General features: G+C 40.8%; 1 protein-coding gene across 1 annotated transcript; it reads right to left on the bottom strand.

Moving 5' to 3' along the window:
* Nucleotides 1-9,282: 9,282 nt before the first annotated feature.
* LOC119533408 (olfactory receptor 4F3/4F16/4F29-like) lies at nt 9,283-10,224 on the bottom strand. Its single transcript, XM_037835451.1, has one exon. It carries the CDS (start codon nt 10,219-10,221, stop codon nt 9,283-9,285), a length of 939 nt encoding a protein of 312 aa, XP_037691379.1. The 5' UTR covers nt 10,222-10,224.
* Nucleotides 10,225-10,910: the final 686 nt, after the last annotated feature.

Below are 10,910 nucleotides of genomic sequence, written 5' to 3'. Positions count from 1 at the left end.
CATACTGAATCTCTTTAGTACTGAATCTTTCTCCAAGTCTCTCTGTCCTTTCTTTGTTTCTCTGCCTGTAGGGCTCCCTTTAGTATCTCCAGTAGGGCAGGTCTCTTGTTAGCAAATTATCTCAGCATTTGTTTGTCTGTGAAAAATTTAAGCTCTCCCTCAAATTTGAAGGAGAGCTTTGCTGGATAAAAAATTCTTGGTTGGAAATTTTTCTCACTCAGAATTTTAAATATATCATGCCACTGCCTTCTCGCCTCCATGGTGGCTGCTGAGTAGTCACTACTTAGTCTTATGCTGTTTCCTTTGTATGTGGTGAATTACTTTTCTCTTGCTGCTTTCAGTACTTGCTCCTTCTCTTCTGTGTTTTACAGTGTGATCAGAATATGTCTCAGAGTGGGTTCATTTGGATTTATTCTATCTGGAGTTTGCTGGGCATTTATGATTTGTGTATTTATGGTGTTTAGAAGATTTGGGAAGTTTTCCCCAACAATTTCTTTGAATACTCTTCCTAGACCTTTACCTTTTTCTTCCCCTTTTGGAACACCAATGAGTCTTATATTTGGACATTTTATATTATCTATCATATCCCTGAGGACAGTTTCGATTTTTTCAATTTTTTCCCCATTCTTTCTTTTGTGCTTTCGTTTTCCATTCTGTCATCTTCCAGGCCGCTGATTCATTGTTCAACTTCCTCTAGTCTTACACTATGAGTATCCAGAATCTTTTTAATTTGTTCAACCGTTTTTTTAGTTTCCATAAGATCATCTATTTTTTTATTTAGTCTTGCAATGTCTTCTTTATGCTCTTTTAGGGTCTTCTTGATATCCTTTGTATCCTGTACTATGGTCTCATTGTTCATCTTTAGTTCTTTGATTAGTTGCTCTAGGGACTGTGTCTCTTCTGATCTTTTGATTTGGGTGTTTGGGCTTGGGTTATTCATATCGTCTGGTTTTTTCATATGCTTTAGAATTTTCCGTTGTTTTTGTCCTCTTGGCATTTGCTTAAATTTGTAGGGTTCTTTTATGATTTGTAGACCAATTGAATTCCTTATCTCTAATTTATCAGATCTAGAGCTTCGTGGTGTACACTTTCTCTAAGTAACCAGCAGGTGGTGTCCACGAGCCACCTGTTCTTCACAAGCCAGTTCTCCCCTGCTTTGCCTTTCTGGTGAGTGGGGGAGTGAGTCTCATGGGGTCCAATTGGTGTACCAAGCTTCCATGTGTAGTTGGTGTTGTCCCCCTGTATATGGGGCATGTGTCTGGGCGGTCAGGGAGGGGGGTTGGCTCTAACAATCAAATCTTCCTGGTGTTCCTGGAGTTTTAAAGCTGCTGCAATAGTCTAATCCTTCAGTTCAGTCCTGCCACAGTTTGTCTGGGCCACTGACCCACAAGTTCTTGGTATTGGCATATGGCCCCTGAGACTTGTGATGGGTCACTCTTCCAGGCCATGCACCCCTTGGTCCTCTGTTGAGGAATGACTGTGCTATGTCACAGGTGAGTGACATCCCCCCAGGGTGGTTCCAGACTGCTGGGCTGTGTAGGGATGCTCCCAGTCTGCTGAAATGATGGCTGAATGGGGCTTTGTTAATTCACACTGCTCCACCTTCCCAACTCTGGGACAACCAGCTGAGGGTGCAGGGAAGGCTAATGTCCATGCCCAGTTCTGTGGTGTGTGCATGTTATTTGAAGCACTTCCATCACACTGGGTTGTCTGGGGCAGCTCCGGGCTATGGGTCTGGCGATGGGCAGGAGTGTTTCCTGTCCACCAGCATGATGGCTGTGAGTGGACACCCCCCTTTTCTTGGGAAGTTGTGGTGTTTAGTGAATTTTCTCAGCCACTGGATTATTGCCTTTTGTCTCAGAGCTCTCTTAGTTCTGCTCTTGTCTTGACCTACCCAAATTGCAAGTCTTTGAAGCTTTCTGTATTGGGCTTCTTAGAGTAATTGTTTTAGAAACAGAAAAAAAAAAAAAAGATTAAAAAAAAAAAAAAAGCCCTCCTGGCAAATCTAATGGGTTATTGAAATGCTAAGAGACAAAGCAATTAGGGCCATTAAGGAAAGATCCAGGGGGCAGAGAGATCAGTTTTTCTTCAGGATTTGCATATGAGCCTCAGGGCCTGAGCTCTGCCCTTTCCCTTTCTATGTTCACCAGAACTCCAAAAAGCCTCTGCTTTTATTTTTGAGTTTTTCTTGCTGTTTTTTGCTATGCCTATCTCCTCTCTGCTGGGCTGGCTGCTCTCAGATTCTCTGGTGTCTGGTCTCAGTCTATCTATGGTTGGAGTTTGGATCAGTAGAATGAGTTTCCAATAAGAGCTGTCACTGCAGTTCTCCCTTCTCCTTCCCGGCGCTGACAGCCCCTCCTCCCACAGGACTGAGCCTGGCAGGGAGCAGTGCGGGTCCCCTGGGTGCAAAAACTTACAGATTTCGCTGATCTCAGCAGTTCACTGTATTCATGAGTGTTGTATGAAGTATTCCCAAAGTCAAATTGCTCTGCAGTGTCCAGTATACACAGTTTCTGGCTTTCTACCTACTTTCCTGGAGGAGTAACTAAAACATAAAGCTCAACAATCTGCCATCTTGCCCCACCCTGTCACATGACAAATTTATCTTGGTGTTCTCATTCTATTCTTAATTAGAGACAGTAAATACTATTCTTTGCCTTCTGTGTAATTTTCCTAGTTAGCAGAGATTCTGTAGCTCACAAGAATAATATTTTGGACTCTATGCTGACTTTATGTGCTTCATTTTTTTAAAAAATTAATTGCCTATGAAAGAGCAAAGGTTCTTTTCACTGTTTATTTTTAAGCATTATATTGTCACTGATTTATAAAATGCTGTAAACATTCTTGTTTTCAGATATTTATACTACCTATACTACTATCTCAACCAAGTGACCATTCTCTTTTGATAACTAATTTCTAATAGCTCGTTTGATTTTGCCTTCCCAAGATCAGACCCTAAACTGAAAAAATATAAAAATGATAAAATAGGTAAAGAGACCAGAGGAATTTACTAAACCACAGTGAACGCAGAAGGGCAGTTGAGTACATTCCATCATAAATATGAAATAGAGGGAATTTATCAGGGAGTGCAACACTTGCTCTTATCAAGTCTCACCCATCATTTATTACAACAAATACAATTTCTCTAAATTTGTCATGGCCTGCCCTTTTAGGCTGCTGCCTATCTACCCACTGTAATGCAAAGAAAAACAAGACACAATCCTATGCACATGCACAACATTGCTTACACTCAACTCCTCCAAAGCAGTCACAATTCATGCATGGATTCTGAAATCAGTTTGTGGACTGTGACCAGAAGAGAAAGAGAAAGGAAAAAATAAAATAAAATAAAACTTCCTAAAGATAGGTATTATTTGAAACTTTCAGTTCCATATATTTGGGGGGAAATGGGACATATCCTGTGAGATATACTATAGTCCTTACTGTAGGTCACTGTCCATAAGTGCAAAAGCCACTGCTGTTAGTGACTCCACCCTTGCAATTAGTCCATCTCCCCTCACTCCATAGCCGAGCCCTGGTGACCAAAAAGCAAAATCTCATCAGGACATGAAGCCTGTGGAGTAGGCCTCTTATAATAACTATAATAGAGCAATTTAACAGGGGCAGCAGTAAAGGGAGGTTAGAAGGAGACAGCAGGTAGTGAAGGGAAGGAGGGGAAGAAGGAGGAAATTTGGAAGAAAAAGGAGAATAAGAAGAGAGCCTGAAAGAGGAAAGGGAAATAGAAAGAAAACCATGCTAGCTGATAGTGAATTGAGCAATTGAGGTAGAAGGAAAATAAGGAAATTGGAAGAAAGGGGGAAGAAAAACTTAGTAAGTTTGAGTAGTATAATGCTGATCAGGGAGAAACATCATGTTTTCCCAGTTCTGACTTTGTATTCCAAGAACAGCTCACACAGCTGCTACTCAGAAAATGCACCCATCAACCCCCATGTATGTGCTCCCAAAGATTCTTCCCTCCTTGCACACCCAGCTTAATAGTGGGGGGGGGGGCGGGGCAAGATGGCGGACTGGTGAGCTGTATGTTTTAGTTACTCCTCCAGGAAAGTAGGTAGAAAGCCAGGAACTGCGTGGACTGGACAACACAGAGCAATCTGACTTTGGGCATACTTCATACAACACTCATGAAAACGTGGAACTGCTGAGATCAGCGAAATCTGAAAGTTTTTGTGGCCAGGGGACCCATGCCCCTCCCTGCCAAGCTCAGTCCCGTGGGAGGAGGGGCTGTCAGCTCCAGGAAGGGGAAGGGAGAACTGCAGTGGCAGCCCTTATCGGAAACTCATTCTACTGATCCAAACTCCAACCATAGATAGACTGAGACCAGACACCAGAGAATCTGAGAGCAGCCAGCCCAGCAGAGAGGAGACAGGCATAGAAAAAAACAACATGAAAAACTCCAAAATAAAAGCGGAGGATTTTTGGAGTCCTGGTGAACATAGAAAGGGGAAGGGCAGAGCTCAGGCCCTGAGGCTCATATGCAAATCCCGAAGAAAAGCTGATCTCTCTGCCCTGTGGACCTTTCCTTAATGGCCCTAATTGCTTTGTCTCTTAGCATTTCAATAACCCATTAGATCTCTGAGGAGGGCCCTTTTTTTTTTTTTTAAATCCTTTTTTTCTTTTTGTAGAACAATTACTCTAAGAAGCCCAATACAGAAAGCTTCAAAGACTTGCAATTTGGGCAGGTCAAGACAAGAGCAGAACTAAGAGAGCTCTGAGATAAATATCACCAAAAGTTGGGTCTTTGAGAAGATCAACAAGATTGACAAGCCCCTAGCTAGACTGACAAAATCAAAAAGAGAGAAGACCCATATAAACAAAATAATGAATGAAAAAGGTGACATAACTGCAGATCCTGAAGAAATTAAAAAAATTATAAGAGGATACTATGAACAACTGTATGGCAACAAACTGGATAATGTAGAGGAAATGGACAATTTCCTGGAAACATATGAACAACCTAGACTGACCAGAGAAGAAATAGAAGACCTCAATCAACCCATCACAAGCAAAGAGATCCAATCAGTCATCAAAAATCTTCCCACAAATAAATGCCCAGGGCCAGATGGCTTCACAGGGGAATTCTACCAAACTTTCCAGAAAGAACTGACACCAGTCTTACTCAAACTCTTTCAAAACATTTAAGAAAATGGAACACTACCTAACTCATTTTATGAAGCTAACATCAATCTAATACCAAAACCAGGCAAAGATGCTACAAAAAAGGAAAACTACCGGCCGATCTCCCTAATGAATATAGATGCAAAAATCCTCAACAAAATACTTGCAAATCGAATCCAAAGACACATTAAAAAAATCATACACCATGACCAAGTGGGGTGCATTCCAGGCATGCAAGGATGGTTCAACATAAGAAAATCAATCAATGTATTACAACACATTAACAAATCAAAAGGGAAAAATCAAATGATCATCTCAATAGATGCTGAAAAAGCATTTGACAAAATCCAACATCTGTTTTTGATAAAAACACTTCAAAAGGTAGGAATTGAAGGAAACTTCCTCAATATGATAAAGAGCATATATGAAAAACCCACAGCCAGCATAGTACATAATGGTGAGAGACTGAAAGCCTTCCCTCTAAGATCAGGAACAAGACAAGGATGCGCGCTGTCACCACTGTTATTCAACATTGTACTGGAAGTGCTAGCCAGGGCAATCCGGCAAGACAAAGAAATAAAAGGCATCCAAATTGGAAAAGAAGAAGTAAAACTGTCATTGTTTGCAGATGATATGATCTTATATCTGGAAAACCCTGAGAAATCGACGATACAGCTACTAGAGCTAATAAACAAATTTAGCAAAGTAGCGGGATACAAGATTAATGCACATAAGTCAGTAATGTTTCTATATGCTAGAAATGAACAAACTGAAGAGATACTCAAGAAAAAGATACCATTTTCAATAGCAACTAAAAAAATCAAGTACCTAGGAATAAACTTAACCGAAGATGTAAAAGACCTATGCAAAGAAAACTACATAACTCTACTAAAAGAAATAGAAGGGGACCTTAAAAGATGGAAAAATAATCCATGTTCATGGTTAGGAAGGCTAAATGTCATTAAGGTGTCAATTCTACCCAAACTCATCTACAGATTCAATGCAATCCCAATCAAAATTCCAACAACCTACTTTGCAGACTTGGAAAAGCTAGTTATCAAATTTATTTGGAAAGGAAAGATGCCTTGAATTGCTAAAGACACTCTAAAAAAGAAAAACGAAGTGCAAGGACTTACACTCCCTGACTTTGAAGCTTATTATAAAGCCACAGTTGCCAAAACAGCATGGTACTGGCACAAAGATAGACATATAGATCAATGGAATCGAATTGAGAATTCAGAGATAGACCCTCAGATCTAAGGCCAACTGATCTTTGATAAGGCCCCCAAAGTCACTGAACTGAGTCATAATGGTCTTTTCAACAAATGGGGCTGGGAGAGTTGGATATCCATATCCAAAAGAATGAAAGAGGACCCCTACCTCACACCCTACACAAAAATTAACTCAAAATGGATGAAAGATCTCAATATAAAAGAAAGTACCATAAAACTCCTAGAAGATAATGTAGGAAAACATCTTCAAGACCTTGCATTAGGCGGCCACTTCCTAGACTTTACACCTCAAGCACAAGCAACAAAAGAAAAAATAGATAAATGGGAACTCCTCAACCTTAGAAGTTTCTGCACCTCAAAGGAATTTCTCAAAAAGGTAAAGAGGCAGCCAACTCAATGGGAAAAAATTTTTGGAAACCATGTATCTGACAAAAGACTGATATCTTGCATATATTAAGAAATCCTACAACTCAATGACAATAGTACAGACAGCCCAATTATAAAATGGGCAAAAGATATGAAAAGACAGTTCTCTGAAGAGGAAATACAAATGGCCAACAAACACATGAAAAAATGTTCAGCTTCACTAGCTATTAGAGAAATGCAAATTAAGACCACAATGAGATACCATCAAACACCGATTAGAGTGGCTGCCATTAAACAAACAGGAAACTACAAATGCTGGAGGGGATGTGGAGAAACTGGAACTCTTATTCATTGTTGGTGGGACTATATAATGGTTCAGCCACTCTGGAAGTCGGTCTGGCAGTTCCTTAGAAAACTAGATGTAGAGTTACCATTCGATCCAGCGATTGCACTTCTCAGTACATACTTGGAAGATCGGAAAGCAGTGTCACGAACAGATATCTGCATGCCAATGTTCATAGCAGCATTATTCACAATTGCTAAGAGATGGAAACAACCCAAATGTCCTTCAACAGATGAGTGGATAAATAAAATGTGGTATATACACACAATGGAATACTACACAGCAGTAAGAAGGAACGACCTCGTGAAACATGTGACAACATGGATGAACCTTGAAGACATAATGCTGAGCGAAATAAGCCAGGCACAGAAAGAGAAATATTACATGCTACCACTAATGTGAACTTTGAAAAATGTAAAACAAATGGTTTATAATGTAGAATGTAGGGGAACTATCAATAGAGAGCAATTAAGGAAGGGGGAACAGTAATCCAAGAAGAACAGATATGCTATTCAATGTTCTGGGGATGCCCAGGAATGACTATGGTCTGTTAATTTCTGATGGATATAGTAGGAACAATTTCACAGAAATGTTGCTATATTATGTAACTTTCTTGGGGTAAAGTAGGAACAGGTTGGAAGTAAAGCAGTTATCTTAGGTTAGCTGTCTTTTTCTTACTCCCTTGTTATGGTCTCTTTGAAATGTTCTTTTATTGTATGTTTTTCTTTTTTGTTTGTTTGTTTTTCTGTTTGTTTGTTAATTTTTTTTTTCCATACAGTTGATTTAAAAAGGAAGAACAGGTTAAAAAAAAAAAAAAACCAGGAAAAAAATATGTAGTGCCCCCTTGAGGAGCCTGTGGAGAATGCAGGGGTATTGGCCTACCCCTCCTCAATGGTTGCTAACATGACCACAGACATAGGGAACCGGTGGTTTGATGGGTTGACCTCTCTACCACAGGATTTACCCTTGGGAAGACAGTTGCTGCAAAGGAGAGGCTAGGCCTCTCTATAATTGTGCCTAAGAGCCTCCTCCCGAATGCCTCTTTGTTGCTCAGATGTTGGCTCTGTCTAGCTAAACCAACTTGAAAGTTGAAATCACTGCCCTCCCCTCTACGTGGGATCAGACACCCAGGGGAGTGAATCTCCCTGGCAATGTGGAATATGACTCCCGGGGAGGAATGTAGACCTGGCATCGTGGGACGGAGAACATCTTCTTGACCAAAAGGGGGAGGTGAAAGGAAATGAAATAAGCTTCAGTGTCAGAGAGATTCCAAAAGGAGCCGAGAGGTCACTCTGGTGGGCACTCTTATGCACAATTTAGACAACCCTTTTTAGGTTCTAATGAATTGGGGTAGCTGGTGGTGGATACCTGAAACTATCAAACTACAACCCAGAGCCCATGAATCTCGAAGACAATTGTATAAAAATGTAGCTTATGAGGGGTGACAATGGGATTGGGAAAACCATAAGGACCACACTCCACTTTGTCTAGTTTATGGATGGATGAGTAGAAAAATAGGGGAAGGAAACAAACAAACAAACAGACAAAGGTACCCAGTTTTCTTTTTTACTTCAATTGCTCTTTTTCACTTTAATTATTATTTTTATTATTTTTGTGTGTGTGCTAATGAAGGTGTCAGGGATTGATTTAGGTGATGAATGTACAACTATGTAATGGTACTGTGAACAATCGAAGGTACGATTTGTTTTGTATGACTGCGTGGTATGTGAATATATCTCAATAAAATGAAGATAAAAAAAAAAAGTGGGGTGGGGTGGGGACAAGCAGCAGGTGCAGGGAGGAGACTCAGTTCACCTCTCCCTTAGCAAACGTCCCCTTGATTCCACCAGGAATTCCTGTCTGTGAGACGGACTCCTGTTAAAAGAAAACTTCCCACTTTCTGAATACTTTGGAGGAGTCTGCCCTCTTTTCTATTTCTAATAATAAATACTTCACTTAAATGTTATTCCCTAGGAATTCAGCACAGATTATTATAATCTTTGGTTTGCAAATACTTTGTATAATACTCCTTCTGTCTTTCCAGAAGTGAATGCCACCCACTCCTAAGTGAATGGCAAAAATAGACTCTTTATCAACTTGAATAATCAAATCAAGAGAGGATAAAGAGAAGCTTCTCTCGGAGTTTGAACACCAACAATGGGACTCCAGTGGTCAGTGAGGAGACTTCAAAAGGCTGTCAATCACTTAAGAGATTTTCCCATAACTTACAAGCTGTCTGCATACCCTCCTCATTGCCACCTTGATTTCTTGATTCCTGAATGTGTAAATGATAGGATTAAGGAAAGGAGTGAGAACTGCATCAAAAATGCCCAGAAACTTATCCAGGGGTAAGGAAAGAGATGGCCATGTATAGAAGAATATCAAAGGACCAAAAAACAAAACTACCATGGTGATATGAGCTGAAAGTGTAGACAGAGCCTTGGATGAACCAGCTGAAGAGTGTTTCTGAACGCTGACGATGATAACAATGTAGGAAATGAGCAATATGCAGAAAGAACCCACAGAGATGAATCCACTGTTGGCTATGACCATAAACTCCAGGCAGTAGGTGTCTGTACAAGCAAGTCTGATGAACCGAGGAAGGTCACAGTAAAAGCTGTCCAACACATTAGGGCCACAAAAGGGTAAGTTTACTACAAAAGCCAATTGAACCACAGAATGAATAAGGCCAACCATCCAGGCAGCCACTAAAAAGAAAATGCACATCCGTGGGCTCATGATGGTCAGATAGTGGAGGGGTTTGCATATGGCCACATATCTGTCAAAGGCCATGGCTATGAGCAGCACCATCTCCACACCACCAATGATGTGGATGAAGAAGATTTGAGTGATGCAGCCTCCAAAGGAAATGACTTTATGCTTTCTGAAAATGTCAAAAATCATCTTGGGAGAAGTGACAGAAGAAACTCCCAGGTCAATTAGAGAGAGGTTGGCCAACAGAAAGTACATGGGGGAGTGTAAGTGACGGTCAGCAGTCACCGTGAGCACAATGAGGGAGTTTCCCACCAGGCTTGCCACATACAGCACGGAGGAGAACACGAAGAGCAGAAGCTGGATTTCCCATGTATTGGAGAGTCCCAGGAACACAAACTCTGACACCACAGAGTGATTCACTCCATCCATTGGCTTTGTTCCCAGGGCCACCTGAAGGAAGTGAATAGGAAAAAATACAAATTATGATAATGATACTTACAAACTAGGAGGGAGAAGTCAACATTATGAGAGCCTATTTCCATTTAAGCATTGCATCTGACCTAATGCTCATGGCTTCTGAAATTGTGGTTACACTGAGAAGTTGGTGGCTGTCCTGTGCAGTTGCTCTTAATCACCAAGTCATCTCTGCATTTAATACCCCTCTTCTTCCTCCTCCCGGGGTAGATGCTCTAATGTTCCTCATGGGATACAAGATGGTCAACCTGGGTAACTGCAACTCAATCACAAACCCTTATGATTTTTGGTACAAGATTAACATAGCCTGGCCCCAGTCACATAAAATTAATTACTATTTCATCCACTTCCAAGCCTAAAATCCTTGGTGTGGCAGAGACCTCTCCTCCCTTCCTCCTCATTCCCCACCTTGGGAATAGATTTACCTGCAGGGCTTACTAAATGTCTACCACATCTGCGAAGTCTTCTTTATATTACTATTGTTTAGTTTACTATCCCTTGTATTGTAATGAACTGGTTAAAGTTCTAATCACAAGTAGACTCTGAGCTTCTTGAAGGCAGGGGTTATGTTTTATTCACACTTGGTTCCCTGAAGCAGTGCTACTGAAAGTGGTCCACAGACAGGGGTAGTTCCATGAAAGATC

This window comes from Choloepus didactylus, chromosome 4 (genome assembly GCF_015220235.1).
Source record: "Choloepus didactylus isolate mChoDid1 chromosome 4, mChoDid1.pri, whole genome shotgun sequence".
In the NCBI taxonomy this organism is placed as follows: Eukaryota; Metazoa; Chordata; class Mammalia; order Pilosa; family Megalonychidae; genus Choloepus; species Choloepus didactylus.
This window is presented reverse-complemented; position numbering and strand designations above follow the sequence as displayed.